The following is a 24,233-nucleotide window of genomic DNA, read 5'->3' as shown; positions in this document are numbered from 1 at the left end:
GCTTTTTCTCCTCTCCTCCCATTTTCTTTTGTTACACTTTTACCTCTATTCTTATGTAAATCTGTTCAGTTATAAATTCTAAATTAAATAGTAGTTCTATGTGAAAAGTCAACCTCACTGGTTTACGGTATTCTCTGAATTGCATTACATGTAAATATGAGCAACTGAGTTGAGCTGCAACTGTGGGTACAGACAATATGTATCCCCACTCATTTACACTACTCAAGAGTAAAATAATCAATCCACTTGACCACTGTGATAACCAAACTATTTCCCCTATATTCACAAAGGATAAAATGGTAATTATCAATGTGCAAATAATGATGTTACTTCAGTGTTTTCAATTCTAAGGATATTGAAATGGTAACCATAGAGTGTTCAATTCAAGATACATTGTCCAACAATGTCCAACAACAGCAAAACAATTCTTATTGAAAATATTGGAGATACTATGTAACAACATATTCACCATTTCCTGGAAGAAAAAAAACACAGGCCTACTTTTAGTTCCCAGTGTAGGATTTAACTTCAACGGTATATAAATGCACATTTATATACACTACTAGTGACATTCATTCATCCAACCAACTGTTAATAAACAAAGGCTCCTAACACCATGGTATTGTGCTGGTTTGGGAAATATAAAGTTGACAGGCTACAGGGTTTATCTCCTAAGAGAAGAAATCATACATGCAAACGGTCCTACTGAAACATTTATAATTGCTATGAATACAAACTACAATATATACAAAATTTTAGAAAATCAAATCCAATAACACATAAAAGGAAGCAGACTGAGTTCAAGTGGGGTTTCTCCCAAAAATATAAATAAGATTGGTTTAACATTTGAAATTGACTGATGAAATACAACATATCAATGAAATTCATCATACTATCTCAATAGATGCAGAAAAAGCATTTGACAAAATTAAATATTCATTCCTGATAAAAACTCAAAGGAAACTAAGAAGAGAAGAACAATTCTTCAACCTGAAAAGGGCATCTATGAAAAACCTACAGTTAACATCTTGTATAATGGTGAAAGATTGAATGCTTGTCTCCCTAAGATCAGGAATAATCAAAGGATATCCACTCTTACCACTTCTATTCAAAATTGTGTCTGAATAGCTAGGGCAATGTGGTTATAAGGCAAGAATAAGAAATAAAAGGTCTTCATATTTAAAGGAAAAATGAAAACTTTTTTCATTTATAGACAACATGGCTGTCTATGCAGAAAATGCCAAAGAATCTTACAAAAACAAGTAATCTCTAAGTGAGTTTAAAAAACTGCAGGATACAAATTTAATATGCAAAAAAAAAAGAACTGTATTTCTGTATACTACTAATGAACAACTAGAAATTGAAATTTAAACCCCAAAATCTTAGCATTTATGATGGCACCACAAAACACAAAATGCTTAGGAATAAATCTAACAAAATAAATGTAAGACTTATATGTTGAGAACTACAAAACTCTGATGAAAGAAATGAAAGAAAAACTGGAGATGGAGAGCTATACCATGTTGAAGGATGGAAGCATCCAGTCTCTCCAATTCTGATCTGTAAAGTCCACATAACCCTAATAAAAACCCCAGCTGGATTTTTTTTGTTTTTTGGCATAAGTCAACATACTTAATCAAGTAACCCACACAACAGAATATTACTCAGTAATAAAAAGGGAATAAGTTACCAATATAAGCAACAACATGGATAAATCTCAAAAGCATGCTAGGTCAAAGAAGTCAGACTCAAAACCTACTTATTATATGATTCCATTTATATGACATAGGAGAAAAGTCAAAACTGTAGGGACAAAAAATAAATCAGTGGTTACCAGGAAGCTAGAAGTTGTAGGAGGGGTTCACCATTAGTGGATGGAGAATTCTGAGGGATGATAAAATTGTTCCACATCCTGATTCTAGGTGTTATTATGCAACTGTTTGCATCTGTCAAAACTCAAAGAACCCTCACTAAAAATTGTGTATTTTACTGTATATACTCAATTTAAAAAAAAAAAAATCACTGTTTAGTAAATAGACAAGGTATAAAGAGAAAATATAAAGTATATATCTGATTTGTATTCAGAATATTTAAATAACTCTCCAAGTCAATAATATAAATAATTCCTTTTAAAAAATGGACAACAGATAGGAGCATATACTTCACACAAAATGGGACAGCCACTTTGTAAAAGTTTGGCAGTTTCTTATAAAGTCAAAGCTACATTTACTATATACATAAGAAACAAATCCCATTCCTAACTATTTACTCAAGAGAAATGAAAATATGCTTACCCAGACTTGTACTCAAATGTTCATATAATTTATAATCAGAAAAACCATAAGCTGGAAACAACCCACCTGTCCACCAATTGCTGAATGAATGAACAAACTGGTCTAGCTATATGATGAAATACTAGTCAGCAACAAAAAGAACTGATGCTCATACAGCAATGAGAACAAACCTGGAAAGCACTATGCCAAGTCAAAGAGTGCAGTCACAAAGGTCTACATACTGTATGGTTCCATTTGCATGGCATTCTGAAAATAGCAAAAGTACAATGACATAAATCAGATTACTGGTTGCTAAGGTCCGAGATGGGGAAAAAAGAATTGACTTCAAAGGAGTATAAGGGGCCTTTCTGGGGAGTAATGTAAATGTTCTTTATCAAAAAATTTTGGTGATACTTAACATAATTGTATACATTTGTCAAATGCATGGAATTTCATATTAAATATTGGAGAATTTTATTATGTTTAAAGTGCACCTTTCCTACACCTCCATAGGTTTTCTTGATACCTACAGAACAATCAGAAAATGTTTTTAATTATTTTAAATCCCATTGCCCAGGGACATTAACCATTATTACCATTGATATACAGCACCCAGGATATTTTTCAACATAACTTTTGATTCAATTATAACTTTAACTTTTGGTCAAAAGTAAAATAGGATTCAGATCTTTTACACTGTTCAGGAGTCTCCATTTTTTCAGTTCCAAAATATATCACAAATATACTTATATTTCAGTAAATACACTGTGCACATTAAAAAAGAAAAACAGTTCATGCTATGCTTCTCCTAGTTGTAAGTGAACACCAAGAATTCTTTCTGCATAATGTCTTTTTATTGCCATTAAATCTTTCAACATTTGCAAAACTTGTTTGTATTACCATATACTTTAATTTAATTCTTGTCTTGGATTCTCTAAGGAATGTATTTTCTAGTTTTGCTAAATAAAACTCAAAGAAATCTTTTGTAAAAATAGAATAAAATCCTAACCGTTATGGGATGACAAGAGAAAAAATAACAGTCAACATTAAATAAACATTAATGAAACAACTTTTGGGAAGAGAGAGGATTATTTGTTGATTTGTTACCATCAACTCTTTGTAAATTTAGGGGAAGATGCTATACTCACACACAAAAAGGGCTACTCTATTTAAACAGTTTTTTTTTTTTTTTATTATGAAAGAAAAAAGAAACCCCAGGGTCTAAAATGTAATGAGTGATCCTATTAGTTCCACCAGACTAAAATCATACAGTCTACGTATGTGGTCTTTTCAGCCACATCTGTCATGAACCATTTTTACATCACAAAATGCAAAATACTGAGCACTGATTTACTAGATGAGACCTGGGAAAGAATTCGTCATTTGATTTTTCCCCTAAAAGAAAAATTGGCTCACAGGAAGACAGGTGACAGTTCTTTGCAGAGCATACTCAGAACTTACACATTTTAGAATCAAATCTTAATATAACCTAAGCAACAAAGAGAAAACCATAATGAAATAGAGGATGAAATAAAATAGAAAAACAAAAGAAATCTCAATGATGGCTTTCTTAAAACTCAGATACTTTTCTTGGCTAGGAGACATGGATAAACTGTTAAAAATAATTATGATGTGTGTAAATGTATAAAAGGGCTCCCCACATAGTAAATGCTCAATAAATGGCACTCTGATTAATTTTAAGTACTTCATGAAACACATTTTTGTTAAGCATTTTATATACTGATCTGATTTTCCCCCTTTCAAAAGCTTGCAGTTACACTAAAATGGAATTTTTTTTAAAAATATAGAATGTATAGCACAGAAGAGTTTTGAATTCATTATTTCCTTGACTTATCTGAAATCTGCATTAGTCATTTTTTGGTAAATTTCTCTATATAGTGTTATTTTACTCATATTAAAAAAAAAGACCTATAATTTCCCTTATAGGAAAAGGTCTACTATCATTCCAATTTTTTAATGGCTTAAATTAAAAAATATTAAAAGGTGATTAATAAAAAAAAACCTCATTACATGATTCTGCTTTAGGTAAATTACTGACAATTATTCTAAAACCACTGAAAGAGAAACTGCACACTTGACATATAAACAAACATCCAAATCTTATACACTTGTCAGTCTTTCAATAATGAAGTCTGGGGAAAAATAAATTCACAGACACCCAAGTGAATTGGCAACTGTAAGTGACAGAAGCCCTTCTAAATCCTCTGTTTACACTGGGGATTAGTGGAGTAGATTTTGAGTTGCAAACTGAACAGTCCATGGTCAAGGGAACCTGCTCCCTGTCAGCCCGCAGGGCATAAGGACAAAGCATGGTCCTGGTAGGAAGTGACCCATAAACATATTCCTACCCAGGATTTATACAAAGCCAGTCTGCCTCACAGAAACTCCATATGACCATTAACTGGCCTGCATGGCCTGCCAGGAGGCCTAATTACAGGTCTACAGAGCCCAATAACAAAAGCTGAAGGGCTTTAGCCTAGGGATGATCTGCTTTATACTGACTTGAGAGAGTCCATATAGAGGACCCCAAAGAAAGAGGTTTAGCTTTAAAATTCTCCCCAGAGATCCAGCATTGTACTCGAGTCTAGAAAGCCCACATGCAACATACTTCAGCTAGGCTTAAACATACCACCCTCTCAAAATTAACATTCAACTACTGTCTGCTTAACATCTGCTCAAACATGGCAAGTTGCTGTGATATTGTTAGACTCTAGCTGATAGCTTTCTTCTTACTAAATATTATTAAGGATAAATAATAGTCATTCAAATATAAATGTGTAACCAATGCTAAAACAAATAACTTATGCTTTTTAAATGCAATTTACTTAATGATTCTCTTTAGGAAGTACTACTTTATATCTTTTGAGTTAACACAAAGCCAAAAATCATGTTCATTATTGGAAATTGGAAGTTAAATTAACATTATCAACTTGATTTTACATAAAAGCTAATAAATTTTATGTGAATTTCTGAAATTTGCAGAAACCGTATTTGATGAAAAAAAGGTTTAACCAATGCTCAAGTCAATTAAACTATTTAAAGTTTTATTCATTTGTTTCTGTTTTTACATTTGCTGGTAGGAGGAGAATGTTTGGTTCAATGTCTCTTCCTTAACTACATCATCATTGTGGTGATGCCATAAAAAAACTACTCCTACTCTCTAACGATTATAGAACCCTCAGTTACATATTAGGTGCTGTTCTAGACACTTTATTACATTAATTTATTTAGTTCTCATAAAAATTCTAAAGGTACATATTATTCCCATTTCATAAATGAAAAAAACTACAGTCCAGCAGGCTTTACCGACTCTCCCATGGATTTACAAGTAAATAATGGAGCTGGGAATGGTACCCAGGCCATCTGACTTGAGAACTTAACTACTACACTATACTATATTGCCTTTGATATCAATTGCTAACATTTACTGAATACTTACTATGTACCAGGTACTGTTCGAAGTGTTTTACAAATGGTACCTCATTTAAGCTCTTATAACAACAAACCCATTGGTTATGTACTATTAATATCTCCACTTTATAAATGAGGACACTAAAGGAGACTACCAAAGGAGACTATAGGGGAAGTGATCCGCCAAAACTCACAGTTAGTTACAGAGGCCAAGTATGAATCTAGACTGCCAACATACTATCAAGCAGAAGCCTACATGGGGAAAAAAGAGGTATGAAAACTATTTTATGAAATACAAATTAACTTTTTACCACTTGCTCTGTTTTTTAGGTCTGTCCAACATGAAAAATGTTCTCACAATACATCAGCCTATTTCTCAGAGTCATAGATCGGTGGTCAGAAACTTACAGAGCAAAACCTCTCTGCTGGTTTTAAGTCAGGGTAGCAGAACGGTTGTCTATGCCCCTTGGAAATGGTGCTACATTTTCATGGCAAACTCAGAATCAGAAATATTTACAGTTAGACTGGACTTTAGAAAAGCACTGGGAGTTCTAAGATCACATGCCTATGAAGAGAAAGGGTTAGGAACAGGCTTCTAGGTACTTAATGGGTAGCTAAAAGCATAACGTCTAAATTTAACATGGAGCAGAAGAACTGGGATGAAATGAGGCACTTATGACTTATTCCTAAGCATAGCTCCTTCCCTGGACATACTGTGCCCATGTGTGTAACTCATCTGTGTTTCACAATACTCAACCAGCTTGTATCCCAGCAAGGGTAACTGAAATGCAAGTCCCTAGTTAGGCTGAAGACCAAAACATTGGTGATTATACAACACTACCCTGGGTTTTTCAAAATTATCAGAAATTTTGCTATTATGAGCACTCTTAACAATTATGAAAAATAACATTTTTCTGACTCATACTTTACTAATTCTTATTATCAATTAGAAAAAACTCATTTCAGAATCAAAGGCTTACATGAGGATAGAAATTATTTTATTGTAAGGTAACTATAGCACTACACCTAACAAAACAGAGTATGTATTTGGTAATATTTTCCACCATCCTTCTTTCTTCCCAACATAACTTAGGGATTTAAACTACGGATAGAAATAGCTCAAGAGTCAGAAATCACTGGACTTGAGTTCTGGTTCTGTCATTCACTAGCTATGTAGTCTTTTACAAATCATTTATGCTTTCCATATATTTGTAAAATGGAGTTAATTAGCTCTCCATGCTGTGATGTGAGTCAAACGATAAAAGATTTATATGAAAGTGCTTTAAAAACTAGAAAGCAAAACAAAATGGGTTGTAAACATTATTCCGAAAATGAAATATTACACAGAGATTTTCTGATAAAGGTGATTTACCATTCATGCACTAAAGGAAATTGCTATTTTTTCTTAAAACATTAGAGATATAATTTTAAAGGCTGCTTGTGTCAATAACTCTATTAAAAGTAAAATATTAAAAAGATTTTAGAGAACAACGTGTCTTATAACCAGGTTGTAAGAAGTGTCATCTTTTCATACTGATAAAAAATATTTCCATTTTGGAAAAAAATTCTCTCCTCTAAATTCTTCTTCAGACCTACAAACACATATGGCATAAGATGCTACTGTGTTTTTGCAGAAAACCCAAATAATGTTTGGACTGCCACTAACATGTCAAACACTAGTGAGAGCAAAAGAGACAAGTCTTATCTTCCTTCTTTCTCCTCTGTGATAATCAAGTTTCATTATCTTTTCTGTCATGCACTATCTTAAAGTTTAAGATTAAAAAGTCAGATTATTGGCCAATATCTTCTACTTTAGAAGCCAGATAATTTCTTGTATATTTATTTTAAATCCATCAAGCTGGTTAAAATGAGCATAGCAGCATTAAAAGGTTTACTTTTCAGTTACTTCCAGATTATTTGTTTCTTCACAATGACCTGTTCACCAATGATTAACAGCTGGAATCTTATTTGGCATAGTACCACTCACTACAGGTGCTGTTAAAACTGTTGGAAAAGACTTATAAACTTTAGATCTGGTTCCTGGTCTTCATCATGTTCATTATTTCATTGGAAAAGTAAATTCAACACTTATGAAATAATTAAATATTAGTATCAGCCATATGTAAGTAAATATCACCATAAATAGTATGCACAAACAAGGACAGAAAGATTTCAAAAAAGAAGAGAAAGATTATGTGCTGGAATGGTCACAAAACTCATGTGGAAATTTTGAGATTCGTTTTGAAGTGCTTAGAGGTGGAAGAGGAAAGAGGAAGTCATTTCCAGAAGAGAAAAAAAATCATGAGCAAGGATTCATAGGTAGAAAAGAATGAGTAACTCAAAGAATAATGAGAAGAAGTTCAGAAATGAATTCTAATAAATACAGAAAAATCTGTGGCTCCACCATACAGAAAGAACCTTGGAACCTTAAACACAGAAGTGTAAAATTGATTTTTTAAGCCACTGAGGGCCAGTGACTAATTTTGAGCAAAGTAATATCATCACCAAATGGTGGCTGAGAAAGAATCATTTAGCAGTGGTAATCACAAAAAACAATGTGGAAATAAACATTTCCTGGTGGCTACCATTTGCCAGGCTCCAAACTAGGTGCTTCACGTATCATATTTATCTTCAAAAAAACCCTACAAGGTAGTTATTATCCTCCCCCTTTACAAGTGAGTAAATTATGGTACAGAGAAGTCCCCAAAACTAAATACTTTCAAATAGGCAACTTAAATGTGTGACAAGGTTTAGTTGAAACAATAGGGGACTATACTCATATATTGCTGATGAACACGTAATATCCTTCAGACACTGTGGAAAAGTTTGGTGGTTTCTCAAAAAGTTACACATAGAATTCCCAATGTACACTCCTAGGTATATAACACCCCAAATTGCAAACAGGTACTCAAGCAAGTACATGTATATGCATGTTCATAGCAATACTATTTACAACAGTCAAAAGGCGGAAGTAACACAAATTTCCATCAATACAAATGGATAAATAAATGGTGTACATGGATACAATGGAATATTATTCAGCCATAAAAAGGAATAAAATACTGACACATGCTACAATGTGGCTGTACCTCCAAAACATTATGCTAAGAAGCTGACATACGAAGCTATACAGTATGTAAGTCCATTTATATATATCCAGAATAGATAAATCCACAGAAACAGAAGGCAGATTGGTGAATGCAAGGAGCAGGTGTCCAGGAGTGGAGAGAAACTGCTTCATAGGTAAGAGGTTTTACTTTGGAGTGTTGAGAACGTTTTGGAAGTAGAGAGAGGTGGTAGTTATACAGCCCTGGAAATGTATTTAATGCCACTGAATTGTTCACTTTAAACAATTACGATTAACTTTATATTAATTTTATGTGAATTTCACCTTAATAAATTACTTTTTTTTTAAAAAATAGAGAACTATGGCAAACTAGAAAATACACATGTCTGTCATGTTCCATTTCTTTTTTTTAAACTATGTTTTGTAGAACCAATAAACATCAAACTGCTCACAGTCAAACTGCTCAAGGTAAGCAGTACGAGTAGGCTTAGAACTCTTCCACTATTTGCTACCATCTCTGGAGAAGAGAACTGAAGAGACCATTGGGAAGTTAGGGATTAACCTCTGGCTGGTATCTTTGGCATCTAGACTAAGGAGATGGCAGTGGGAAAGATAATAAAGGGATACATATAAAAAATGTTTCAAAATAAGATCATTCTAGGTGAATGACTGCCTAGTAAGAAGTCAAAGGTAAAAATTTCAAAGTTTTGTATCTTAATAAGTGAGAGAATGGTAAAAGCATTTTTAAAAAGGAAAGGAAGAAAGCAAAGGGTTAATAGGATTGACTCACTATCACAGGGTAAGCCATTAGCTGAGGTTATAACTTAAAGATTGAATCTTACAAATTTATACAATTCTGCAATCTTCTGTGTCCTACTGCCATTTGAAAATGACAAAAAAGCAATCTTAGATAAAACCTTAACTTCACATCACCTCTGAACTAAACGTTAAACAACAGACACGAAAGTTGGTTTTAACTGCAATTTAGTAATAGACATGAGAAATGATTCTATCTAAATCTGAAGATTTAGCATAACAAAGTACAAATATATGGTTTAATGTATAAAAATATGGTTGTAACAAATACAATAAGATCTGTGACTTCAAATTCATGTTTGGTATCAACCAAACATGCATGATACCTTACATTTTGCTTAAATATTATTTTTACTCATACATATGTCTTTCAAAATCATACCACTAATAATTGTTGCCAAATGTTCTAAACATATTTTAATTCCAAACCAATAACATTATTAACATTCACTCATAAATCAATAACAATGCAATGGTTACATATTGCATTTTCTGGGACCTATAGTTAGAATAAAGGACTAAGCACAGCAGGATTTCTTTATAGACGAACCTTATCTACCAGACTATAGTAATTATAAAGCTGAAATGAATCCTGTCTCAAGAATCTAACATACAGCCTTAAGTCTTTTCTTGTACTCGATTTTATGGCCCCAAAGTCAAGGATGTTTTCCCTGAGAACTCAAGTAAACTTCAATGTGACAAAATGGGTGCTACCAGCCCTTCCTGTCCGGGAACCTCACTCTTAGGACTAGGCTGGATTTTAACTGCAAAACTTCCGGAATGAGCTCAAGTTGGTCTTATTCCCCCTTCCTTTATTTTATTTATTTGCTTGCTTTAAGTAATACAGTGAACACCTTAAATTCTTCACTGAAGGAAATCTAGAACTTTGATAGTAAGTTCTAGATTTGCTTATATGCTCCTCTCCTATCCATCTATCTACTTCCCCTCTTCAAGGCCACAAGTTCTCATTAAAAGCAATACTGGATGTTTCTCAAAGGGGTATAATATGTTATATCATATTATAAAGCAATATATTCATAGAATTGGCATCAAAAGGCCAAGTCTGGTTAAAATATTTACTTAATCAGTGGAAACATAAAGTAGCACAGTCCTTTTATAGAACAATTTAGCAAAAATGCATAAAAAGCCAGTCTAAATATTAATACCCTCTAACCTTATAAACTCATTTCTATAGTAACCAATCCCAAGAAACCTATCTAAAATATATAAAACACAATTTGTAACAGGATGTGTACCACAGTGTTACTGATAAGAGGGAAACGCTGGGGACAACACGTTATTAAGTACAGAAGAAAATTATTAAGTAAATAATGCTACATCTAGCTAATGCATTGCTTATCCAGACTAATGTAAGTTTTTTAAATTTGTAAATTGTCATAATATTTTTAATGTTTCTCAAATTCACGCAACCTAACTCTTTATCAACAATAGAATTTAGAAAGTTAAATTAAAATATGTGGGGTGACAGCTGGGACCAATATAAGTAAGTTCAACACTATGAAGTTTGGACCCTAAGATCTGTTTTATATAGGCTTCAAAATCCTATTAAAAGATAAAGATAACTGTATAAAACTATGAAATGAAATTCTTTATAATTGTATTAATGGAAACAAATATTTTCTGAACTAAGCAACATAAATATTGTCTTTAAAACAAAAGTTTGTCCATACTCACATTATGAACTGGCAGTAATTTTTCAAAGCAAAATGCTACTAAAGAATTAAAGAATCAATGTATATTATGTAAATGATAGAGAATCATATTAACTAGCTTAATCTTACAGCATATTTGAGTCAAAATATGAAAAACCAGATAGCAAGCAAAATTATAATACTATGTAGAAACTGTAATTTCCACATAATTAAAGATAAAATGAGTAAGATTAATACATAAAATATAAATGACTTAAAATTAAAAAAAATTATTTTAATGTTTATTTATTTTTGAGAGGGGAGACAGAGTGCGAGCAGGGGAGGGGCAGAGAGAGAGAGGGACAGACTCCAAAGCAGGCTCCAGGCTCTGAGCTGTCAGCACAGAGCCCCAGGTGGGGCTTGAACCCACAGACTGTGAGATCATGACCTGAACTAAAGTCAGCTGCTTAACCAACTGAGCCACCCAGGCTCCCCTCCCTCCATTTTTTTTTAATGTTTATTTATTTTTGAGAGAGACAGAGTGTGAGCAAGGGAGGGGCAAATAGAGGGGGAGACACAGAATCCAAAGCAGGCTCCAGGCTCAGAGCTGTCAGCACAGAGCCTGACGTGGGGCTCGAACCCATGAACTGTGAGATTATGACCTGGGCTGAAGTCGGACGCTTAACTGACTGAGCCATCCGGGTGTCCCTGAATGACTTTTAAAGTAATATGGAGAGTTACAAAGACTCACAAATATTATTAAGTTTTATCCTTTTATTATAAGTTACTTCTATTAGTGATTTATGAAGCTAGTATATCATGTGTTCCCAATCTTTAGACTGTAGACACTCTGGGGCTAATGCAAGAAATCCCTGAATCAATATGCACATATGTATTTTCTCAATCAATGAGTACTAAAAATACAACTACTATCATTTGGTAGTCTGAAATTACTTTTATGTTAAAATAGAATTCTCATTTTCCAATTGGAAATTATACACTCTTTACAGATCTTTAAAAAGTAAATAATTATAACAAATATGTACTACTTTGGTTATATCATTCTAATCCTACCTCATGCTTAATCTTGACAACTTGTTTAAATATGTTACATACATTTTGAAGAGCACGTTAAGATTCAAAATAATATCAGTACTTAGAAAAGATAACATTAATCTTTTACATTTTTTAAGAAGGTAAAATATTTAATGTCTACATGAATCTGAGGATTATGTATAAAATCAAAGTCACAGCATTATTGTATCATTGAAAAATAAGACATACAGTATTTTAACATTAGATGGTATCCAGAACAGTTCATTGAGTTAGTCCAATGGAACTGGAGAAATTACTAAATTATACTTATCTTGTTTTCCTCAACAATGAAAACCTTGATCTAAAACTCCCACTTTCTACAAAAGTTAAACCAAAACAGATCATAGTCTTAAATGTAAAAGTATAAAACTTTTAGAAGAAAACACAGGAGGATGTTTTGTGATGTGGGGCTAGGTGAAGAATTCTTAAACATGCCACCAAAAGCACAGTCCACAGAAGACAAAAATCAATAAATTGAACTGCCTCAAAACTGAAACTAAAATTAAAGTCAATTTTATAAGTAAAAATATAAAGAATGACCTTTTAGCATTATACTCTATACAGCAGTCGATACTTCATATAAAATATGGCCATACATATAACCCAGATTTCACAAATTTGTGAGGACATATGAAAACAGGTGTTTTTTTCTTTGACCCACCTGTAAGCACGTATTTATTTAGTACGTTTTCATTTAAATAAAGTTAATCATGAGCACTTACCAGCAGCTTCAAGAACCAGCTGTAGTCTGGCTTTGGCCTGTTCGGCTGGTGGCTAAAAGTCAACCATAAAAGACATTTACAGGTCAGTTTTAATATATGGAGCTTTAAATTAATGTATTACTATGCAAACATCAGAAAATTTAGAAGACTTTATCATAACAGATATTAATATCCATCCAACATCTTAATAAAACTCCATCACAGCAGCTCTACCAATCTACTCTCTCACTGTAGTAATTGAATCACACTTTTCATTAACATGATGGAAGAATTTCTTTCTTTCTTTCTTTCTTTTTTTTTTTTACTGGAAAAGGTTTTGTTAGTACCCAACATCAATCTGCAATAGCCTAAATCAGCACCTAAATCAGTACCAATCAGCATTAGCCTAAATAACTACAATTGAATAATGAGGCAAAACCTACATATATTTAAAAACATATTATCAAGCTCTGTTTTTTTTTTTTTTTTTGCATATGGAAACATGCAAAGTGACCTATCGGAATTTAAGTAACAACTTGATATTTCAGGCAAGTCATATCCAAAAACCAAATTTTTTTCTGCTTTCCTATTTGAAAGGGGCAACTGTGATGATGATGTGATTTACAAGCTTTCAATTCCTACCAAATGTCCTCAAGTTGTTTTCTCAATGGACTTTGATTCAACACAGTTGATAATGTCGAAATTAACCTTACTTGCCTACCAGTGACCTTATTTTGAGATTTTCAGATTAATGTGTTGATGGTATCTAAGATAACATGGGTTGTAGCAGGTTATGAGTTATGAATTTTCATGAAGGACCTGTTAAAAACTTTTGTTAGATTTAGTTATTTATTTTGAGAGAGCAAGAGAGAGAGAGAGAGAGAGAGAGAGAGAGGATGAGCAGGGGAGGGGCAGAGAGAGAATCCCAAGCAGGCTCTGTGCTGTCAGCATGGAGCCCAATGCGGGGCTGGAACCCACGAACCATGAGATCATGACCTGAGCTGAATCAAGAGTCAGACACTTAATCAAATGAACCATCCAGGCACTCCATAAAACCTTTTTAACACTTGAGACTATACTTTACTATATATTTATAAAGATGTCAGCAAGTGACTAAATATAAATAACCTCATATATATATATATATATATATATATATATATATATATATATATGATACCATCATTTGAGAATTAACATTTTATAAGATATATTTTTAAATTTCTCTGTGAAAAAATGGTTTGAATGAAAAGACTTACATAATTGGATATAGAAAGAAGATGTCTAAGAATTGTTAACCATTTGAATGGTGCCTCTGAATAAACTGTAAGAAACAGGATGGAAGAGTAGTAGATAAAACAGGAGGAAAGACAGGTAGAGTCTTTCATATCCTAGAACAAGGGGTAACAAACTATGGTCCTAGACCAGTGACCTGGTTTTTTATAAATAAATTTTACTGGAACACAGACATGCCCATTTGTTTACATACTGTCTATAGGTGCTTTTGTGCTTAGTACACCAATAGCAAAGTCAATTTTTTGTGACAGAAAACTTCTGGTCAGCAAAGCCTAAAATATTTACTATCTGGACCTTTAAGGAAAAGTTTGCAGACCTTACCATAGAAAGAGAGACTTAGGAGAATCTAAAACGGTGGTGTGAGGAGATGACATCTGTACTTTGATAAGTCATTCTAGCAATAACTTGATGATGAATTGAAAGGAATGTGACTGGGGGTGAGGAGTGCAGTCAGGAAGGAATTAAAGAATGCCAGGTGACAGATGATGAGGACCTGAGGTGGAGCAGTGGTGGTGAGGCTGGACAGGAAGAACTAGATTTGAGAAATAATTAACTAGTAACATGAAAGGACTGACTGAATAGGAGAGAAGGAGGAGGTGACAAAAACAGTACTTTATGTCATATGTTAGTAGAGAAAATGTACGTACGGGAGCTTTATGAAGTTACAAAATGTTGAAAATATGTAACATCAAGTTAAACTATCATAGCAAAATATCAATAGAACGTGTGATATCTACTGAATATAATCTAAGAGTTATAAACTAAACTGCCGATGGGGGCCAAGCAGTTAATACAATTATTTATGATGATGAGAGGCAAAAGACATTTGGCCTCAGTCATCAGAGAGTACTGTGAGGGTGCAGAACAGTGGAGCACATGGCCTAGCGAAAGGAAGCGGCTAATAATCAGCACCTACTCACTGCTGTCATACAGAAATGCAACCCAAAGCTATGAAATTTCTTGATTTTTCATGAGACTTTAAGTTTCCATAAAGACCAATACTATGTGGAACAAAGAATACTTCTAAAAGCCAGGTTCAATCCCAAAACAGTTTGTGACCTCTGCCATCTACTTAATACACATAGTAGAAACGTGACACTCTGTGCAATATAACATAACTAGAATGGCATGAAGGAAATGATATTCTGACTAGCAGGTCCCAAGCAAGCTAAGAATTATGAAGCATACATTTCAGAGTGTCCTAGGAAGCAGTGTCCTTTGATAGAAAAATGTTAGGCACTTTATGGTGAAGATATTTCATGGGGAAGTTTCATGTATTTCACAAGGGAAGATTATTTTTAACAATTAAGAAATATTTAAGACACAGAAAAATACACAGAATGATGAATACCCACATCCAAGAAAAAAATTAATATTGTTGTAGTCTCCTACCATACAAACCCCCCTCCATGGCGGCTCCCTCCCTCCCTCCTCCATTTATAACCTCTGTCTTGAAAATATGGTAATTACCATTCCTAAAGAAAGATGATTGATGTTTCTGATAAAAACACCTGTTAAGACATATTTATATTTTCATTAATTTCTCTAACAATCTATAATATAGGATTCATATTCAAAGATAAAGAAAACCAGTTTAGTAACTTGCTTCTACTATACATGACAGATTGAAATTAAGACCTTCTGACTCCAAATTTCAGGATCCTTCTAACTAAATCACTAGGACAGTCATGAAGTCAAAGCAATTAATTCCATAGATATAAAAGCAAAAGAATGAATTTTTAATTCTGTTCAAAAGAAAAATCTGTCCAAAATAATACATTTGTCCCGGCAGATGGAATACGAGGACATTCTAAATACATTTGCCTATACAAATGTAACTTGCAAAATTTTATTTGTGAAATACAGGGATCATCTTCAACTGTGGGGAGAAATACATTGTTGGATTCATCAGACTTTTGAAATTTGTATTTTATAAATATTTTTATTCTTATAAATATTAAATATTAGGTATCGTCATACTAACTGGTTTAGAATGAAAATATCTTTATGGGCTTGGGTTCCAAAATTTCTAATGCTTTACTTATTTTAGAGTATATTACAGTTCAGGGATTAGTGTGAATTCCATCTAAAATTGGTTTTATTTTATTGATTTTTTATTCAGATTTTATTCAGAACCAGAAATCAAATCTTACTCAATAAGCAATAATATAACACCAAATAGAAATGCATGTAATATAGCAATTTTGCAATATAAGAATTGTAAAATGAGGGCATAATTAAGAACACAGTTTCACAATTATATTGTGTGAAACAAACTTTTGGATAAAAAATTGTATTCCATTAAAAAATAGTATTCCATTAAAAATAATATTCCTCACATCAAATTTAGTAGTGCATAATTAGATAAACAAATATTACCAAAACTGAATTATGGAGAATATAACTGTTGTCCCCTCAAAAAATTTTAGCATTAACATTAACAGAACAGTAAGAACAGTATGAACTTATGCTTCTTTTTTAAAGGTATATTAAAGTTAAAACATTATTATGGTATTATATCACAAAAAATAAATTAGTAGGTATTGTACCATAATTTTAGCTTACTTAAAGAAAACTGTACTTCTGCTAGAAATTCTTATATAGGGCTTAAAATTCTAAATTAGTAGTGGTCTTTTGGATGCCTAGGTGGCTCAGTTGGTTGAATGTCCAACTTCAGCTCACAGTGCATGAATTCAAGTCCCACATGGGCTCACTGCTGTCAGCGTGGAGCCTGCTTTGAATCCTCTGTCCCCCTCTCTGTCTCATGCTCTCAAAAATAAACAAAAACATTAAAAAAAAAAATAGTGGTCTTTCAGTGGGGGAGAAGGGTTTGGTAGTCTTTCTGTTGCCATGAATTCTCCAGAACTACCCTGCTCACTTCCCTCCCCTTGATAGCCACCTATACTTACTCCATTTAGTTACTACTCCTAGTTTTATAGAAGACTACTTTCTTAAGATAAAACAAATGCTCCTGAAACTGAAAGCTAAGTCAGTCACTTGATGGCTGTGGAGGTGACCATATTCAATGTCTAGACTTTTTCCCTTGACTTTGGACTTACTCGTATTTAGTCCAATCCCTGAGTTCCTTAAAGACACCATGTCTAGAATCTCAAGATAGTGTCAAAACTAGCATTCCAAACCAGCACAATCTTTTGAGCCATGATATATATATATATAAAAAACAAGAAGCAGAGAAGAAAGCCTATCCTTACATAAACCAGTTTATACACTAAACTATTTAAACTCTTTGTTCACCCTTCACATTTCCATTCATATTCAGCTCCCTGAACCCCTGGCCACCACTATGGAAATTCTGGGGGCTGATGAAACAAGAGCGATTCCAGCTGCCAACAACACTTTTCGGTGCTGTTAAGAACAGGGAAGTAAAAAGTCTGAAAGAAACACTGTGGCTGAACTAAGAGAGAACTCAAACTTGGAAAATAAATTAAACTAGCAACATTATGCAAAATCAAAATTAAGGCTGGATTATATGGTTTTCAGCTATCTCTCTCATTTTAAATCATCATATGCTCTTTTTATATAAAAAAATAACCAGAGAGCAAATTCTGGAAAGATGGTAAACAGGTGTTTACTCTTTAAGAAATTACCAAACTGTGGGGCGCCTGGGTGGCTCAGTTGGTTGAGTGTCCGACTTCAGCTCAGGTCATGATCTTGCAGTCCCTGGGTTTGAGCCCCATGTTGGGCTCTATGCTGACAGTTCAGAGCCTGGAGCCTGCTTCAATTTCTGTGTGTGTATATGTCTCTCTCTCTCTCTGCACACCTCCCACCCCAGCTTGTGCTCTGTCTGTCTAAAAAATAAACATTAAAAAAAATTAAAAGAAAAAAAAATTACCAAACTGTTTCCAAAATGGTTTTATATTCCCACAAGCAGAGTTCTAGCTGCTCTCCATCCTTGTCATGACACAGTACAGTCAGCCTTTTTAATTTCAAAATTCTAATAGTGGTTTTAAGCTTACTGTGGTTTTAATCTATGTTTCCATAATGATTAATGGTGTTGAACGTCTTTTCATGTGTTCGTTATCCTTATTTTTCCTTGGAAAAATGGATGTTCAAAATGCCAATTTTTCGTTGGATTGTTTTCTTATTATTGAATTTTCAGAGTTCTTAATTATAATGAAAATCATTTTTCATACATGAGGCTTACACATCATCTATACATACAAGCATGTGCATGCATATACACACTAAATTACATATTTATGTTTATTTTCTGAATAAAGCTCCCACTCTCGTTGAGTGGCTTATTTTTTCATCATCTTAAGAGTATCTTTCAAAGAAGCAGAAGTTCGTAATTTTCATGAAGTCCGACTCATTAATTTCTTCTTTTATGAATGATGCTTTTGTGGTATTATATCTAAGAAATCTTTACCTAACCCCAATTCATAAAGTTCTGTCCTGAGCTTATACCTAGAAGTTTTACAGTTAACTTAATTTCTATATAAGTGCAACACTGAAAAACATTAAAAAATTTTTTTGATTTATTGTCGTGCAATAGTTTCAGCACCATTTGTGGAAAAAACCATCATTTTCCATGCAATCATCTTTGTGCCTCTGTTAACAATCAACTGGATGTATATATATATCTGTCTACTTTTAGACTCTCTATTCTGTCCCACTGATCTGTCAGTCTTAATACCAATACTACCCTGTGGTGTTACTATGGTTTTACATTAGCTCTTGATTACTATAGCTTTGTATTAGCTCTTGAAATCAGGTAGAATAAATTCTCCAACCTTTTTCTTCATTTTCAAAGTAGTTTTGGCTCTTCTAGCTCTTTTGCATCCCCTATTTTATTTTATTTATTTATTTTTTGCATCCCTATTGTAGAATAAGCTTATCTTATTCTAAAAAATAAGCATCCTAGGATTTTGCATGGGATTGCACTGAATCTACACGTCAATTTGGAAGAAAGGACATCTTAACAGTACTACTTATTTAACAATACTACCTTTTAGTTTGGTATATTCTTTTCCATCATTTTTGCTTCTTGGGGTTTAAACCTCAAATGTGTGCACGTGCATGTGTGTGTGTATGTGTTTAATAGGCAGTACATAGTTGGTCTTGCTTTTTTATGCAATCTGAAAACCTCTGCCTTTCAAGTGGCATGTTTAGACCAATTTACACTTAATGTAATTATTAATCTACCACATGCTATTTGTTCTCTATTTGTCCCATCTGTTGTTTGCTCCTTTTTTCTTCTTTTTATGCCTTCTCTTAGAGCATTTTTATAACTCCGTTTAATATTATTTGTTGGCTTATTAGCTATAACTTTTTGTGTTATTTTGGTTGTTGCTTTAGAGTTTATAATATACATCTTAATTTATCACCCTCTGTCTTCATTATATTACTTCATATATACTATAAACACCTTACAGGGGCACCTGGGTGCTCGGTTAAGCGTCTGACTTCGGCTCAGGTCATGATCTCATGGTCCATGAGCTCGAGCCCCGCATTGGGCTCTGTGCTGTCAGTTCAGAGCCTGAAGCTTGCCTAGGATTCTGTGTCTCCCTCTCTCTCTGCCCCTCCCCCTGCCCCACTCACGCTCTCTCACTCTCTCTCAAAAAAATGAATAAACGTTAAAAAAAATAAAGAAAAAAACCAACCTTACAATAAGATACTCTCATTTATCCCCCTCCAGCCTCTGTATTATTACTGTCATTGCTGTCATATATTGTTATAAACTCCATAATGCACTGTGTTGTTTATGCTTTAAATGCTTATCTTTTAAAGAGTTATATTTATTCCGGTAATCACCATTTCCAGTGCTCTCTTTTATGTCAACCCAGTATCTGAAAAGATTTCCTTTGCCATTTCTTGTAGTACAGGAGTTTTGGTGATAAATTCCTTCCAGTTTTGTTTGTCTTAAAAAAAAACACAAAACTTCATTTTGGCCTTCACCTATGAAAGATACTCTAGTAGGGAGAATTCTAGGTTTATAAAATTTTTCTACCATCATTAAAAAAATTTTTTTTTCTAACGTTTATTTATTATTGAGAGACAGAGCATGAGCAGGGGAGGAGCAGAGAGAGAAGGAGACACAGAATCAGAAGCAGGCTCCAAGCTCTGAGCTGTCAGCACAGAGCCCGACACAGAGCTGGAACTCATAAACCAGGAGATCATGACCAGAGCTGAAGTAGGACGCTTATCCGACTGAGCCATCCAGGCGCCCCTTTTCTACCATTATTTTAAAATTGTTCCTTTACTGTCTTGTACTTTACATTGTCTCTCATGAGAAATATACTTTCATAGCTATCTCTGTTCCTCATACATAATGAGTATCTTTTTATCCTACATGACAACAGTTAGTATTTATTTTTACCCTTTTGCTTTTAAGATTTTCTTCTCATAACTGGTTTCAAGCAATATGATTATGATATGCCTTGGTGTGGTTTTCTTCATATTTCTTGTGCCTGGGGCTTATTCGCTTTTTGAAATTATTTATAGTTTTTATTAGAGATATTTTGGTCATCATCAATTATATTTTTTCTGTTGCCCCCTATTCTTCCCCTTCCTTTCAGGATTCCAGTTACATATACACATTTAAAAAATTTTTTTGGTGTTTATTTATTTTTGAGAGAGAGAAAGAGATAGAGTGGGGGAGGGGCAGAGAAAGAGGGAGAAAGAGCATCCAAAACAGGCTCTGCACTGAGAGCTCTGCTTGATTTGGGGCTCGAACTCACAAGCCATGAGATCATGACCTGAGCTAGTCAGACACAACCAACTGAGCCTCTCAGGTGCCCCCTACATGTATATTGTATATTTGGCTACCTAACATGGTTACTACAGCTCACAAATGCTCTTTTCTTTTTTTTTTTTTTTCTCTCCAGTTCCATTTTGGATAGCTTCTTTTGCTATGTCTTTTAGTTCACTAATCCATATTCTGCAGTTTACCATGCCCATTAATATCATCCAGTGTATCTTTCATCTCAGACATGTAGTTTTCATTTCTAGAATTTTTACTTCTTTTATAGCTTTCATGTCTCTACTTAGTATGTTCAGTCTTTCTAGTAGCTCTCTGACCATACACAATAGAGTTAGGATGGTTCTATTAATGTCCTTGTCTACTAATACTAGGTTGGTTTCAACTGATTGATTTTTCTATTATGTTACATTTTCTTGACTTTTTGGATGCATGATAATTTTGGACAAAATGTCAGACATCATGATTTTATTTTGTTGTGCGCTGGATATTTTTGTATTCCTATACACAGTCTTGGTCTTTGTTCCTAGACACAGTTAACTTAACTTGGAAGCAGTTTGATCCTTTCAGTTCCTACTTTGTTAGCACCAGAACAGCTGTAGATCTGTCATTAATTCTTCCCCACAATTAAGACATTTTTAGTACTTGATCAGAAGCACCATGAATTATGAGGTTCTCCACACTGGTTTTTGGGAAGAGACACTATTCCCAACTCTGTGTAGTGGCAGACAATTTCCTCTAATCATTTCAAATAGTTCTTTTCCAAGCCTTGGATAGCTTCCTCACATACATGTACTAATGAATACCTGAAGGAAACCCTCTGCAGATATTATGCAGCTTTCTCCTCTCTGGTAACCTGCCCTGTGATATCTAGGGGCTTTGGCCCCCCTGTTATCACAGCTCCATCTTCTCAATGCAAGGAGACTACCAGGGCTCTGCCTGAGTCCTCCCTCCCTGTGTTGTGACCTGGAAACTTTTCTAGGCCTTAAGCTGAAGCAATTAAAGGGTGCACCTCATATTTTCCCCATCTTTTAGAATCACTCTCCCTCATGTTTTATGTCCATTGTCTTGAGAGTTGTTTTCTCAAATAATTTGTCCAGGTTTTTAGTGGTTTCAGGAGGGAAGGTAAATCTCATCCCTGTTACTTCATCTTTACTGGAATAGAAAGCCTATTATTTCTTTTAATACTGACACAACCTTGTGAGGTAAAGTTATTTGTCCAAAGTTACATAGCAATTTTTCTAATGAATGTGAATAAAAACGCATTTATATATACAGATAAATCTGTAAATTCCCTTTCTCTGGACAACATCTCTTTCCTTTTCTGGGCTAATCTTTTCTTTCAAAGCTCAGCTCAACAGTCATCATCTTTCATGATGGTTATAACTCTCTGCTCTATGCTCCTATAAACCTATAAACCTATAAACATGTGTCAGCAAATCTGTGGTATAATTACTGATTCTGTTGTCTATCTTTCCTTCTTTGAAGGCTATCTATCAGCTTCTTGAAGACAATAAAGGCCTTACATCTTGTATCATTAGCACTTAGGATAGTGCCTGGAATACAGTCAATGCTAAGTATATTTGAAATAAACTTCCTTGAAAATTTTAAAATTCTCATAAATGTATAAACTAATTTGGAAGTATTAATTTCATTGAATTCTATCTATTAGGAAGTATTTGCCTAATTCCAATAGCTGAATGCTTGAGAGAATGATAACAGTGTTGGGGAAATTATAACAAGTAGTAATAATGAAACATGAAATCTGCATATAATACATTTTTAACAAACCCATTTGATAATAGAATGGCAATTCTTTTATTTTTAAGTTTACTTATTTATTATTTTTTAGAGAGAGACCGAGAGAGCGAGCAAGGGAGGGACAGAGAGGGAGAAAGAGAATCCCAAGCAGGCTCCAAGATGCCAGCGAGAAGCCCAACACGGGGCTTGAACTCAAAAACTGTGAGATCATGACCTGAGCCGAAACCAAGAGTCTGACACATAACTGACTGAGCCACCCAGGTGCCCCCAGAATGGCAATTTTTAAAGTGACCATATGTGCTCCAAATATACAAATGATAACGTCTATGTGCCATATCCTTCCCAGCCAACATGACAGACATTCCTGAGAAAGCATAAGCTACCTGAAAAAAATTTAACATGTTTTTTGAAAAAAATATAATAGCTATTATTTACTGTAAGCTTTTAACATTCCAGACCCTACGTTAAGCACTTTACATATATCTCATTTAACAAAATTCTCATAACAATCCTGACAAGGTAAGAACTTTTAATGCTATTTTTTAGGTGAAGAATAAATTACCTTAGGTCACAAAGACGGTAAGGTGGAAGAACTTGAATTTTACCTCAGATTACAAAATCTATGTTCTTACCAACACTATACTGCCTCTCAGCTTGGGATCCATTTCTTTATTAACAACATTTTGAGGGAAAAAAGGAGATAAATCTAACCATTTTTAATTGCCAGGAAATCTAACCATTTTTAATTGTACGAAGTTAAAACTAAATTTTCTTTGGTCTTTCAGATGTTATCATTAATGATCTTAAAGGTCATGAATGCCATAGAAAGCTCATTTTAATCAAGCTTTTCCAGATGAATAACTTTTAAAATATTAAACACATTCACAGTATAGGTACTGTGCTGTTTCCTTTAAAGTAAATGCAATCTCACTATGACAGACACACATATCAACAGCTTATCATATTTCTGGCTACATTTCATTTTAACAGTTACTATAATTCTATCTCTTAGGATCAAGGTCTAAGCTAGAAATATTACAAGTAGCTCAAAAGTAGATTTATTTTGCCTCTAGAACTTAGCACCAAGTTGGTTTAAACAAAGAGTCAAAAAGAAATGAAAAGAATTTAACCGATAACACATCTATTCTCAATAGCAAATTCATCTTACAGTTTTATCAAACATTTTTTCTAAACAGCTTCAGGGTTTGCAAAAAGTTATTCCGCAGTTATTTTCTTTATTAAAAACCTGAGAAAGATGTCATTTTATAACATCTACTTTATAGATGAAGAAGCTAAAGAGGTAAATCTGAACCTAAGAGGTTACGACATCCATGAGGGCCTGTTTAAGAAACTCATATTCATGACACAATACTATTATCTACAAAATGGTGCCACTCATTTACTACACAGATACATAGC

At 33.7% G+C, this 24,233-nt stretch overlaps 1 protein-coding gene across 1 annotated transcript in view; it reads right to left on the bottom strand.

Moving 5' to 3' along the window:
• The window catches only part of RSRC1 (arginine and serine rich coiled-coil 1), a 421,618-nt gene that overhangs the window by 163,581 nt on the left and 233,804 nt on the right, over window positions 1-24,233 (bottom strand). Inside the window, exon 6 of the mRNA XM_058730324.1 lies at window positions 13,058-13,109. Coding sequence (XP_058586307.1) covers window positions 13,058-13,109 — 52 coding nt within the window. The remainder of the gene's footprint in view (window positions 1-13,057; window positions 13,110-24,233) is intronic.

The sequence above is a fragment of the Neofelis nebulosa genome, chromosome 5 (assembly GCF_028018385.1).
Source record: "Neofelis nebulosa isolate mNeoNeb1 chromosome 5, mNeoNeb1.pri, whole genome shotgun sequence".
In the NCBI taxonomy this organism is placed as follows: domain Eukaryota; kingdom Metazoa; phylum Chordata; class Mammalia; order Carnivora; family Felidae; genus Neofelis; species Neofelis nebulosa.
The sequence above is the reverse complement of the archived record's forward strand: the minus strand, read 5'-3'. Positions and strand labels throughout refer to the sequence as shown.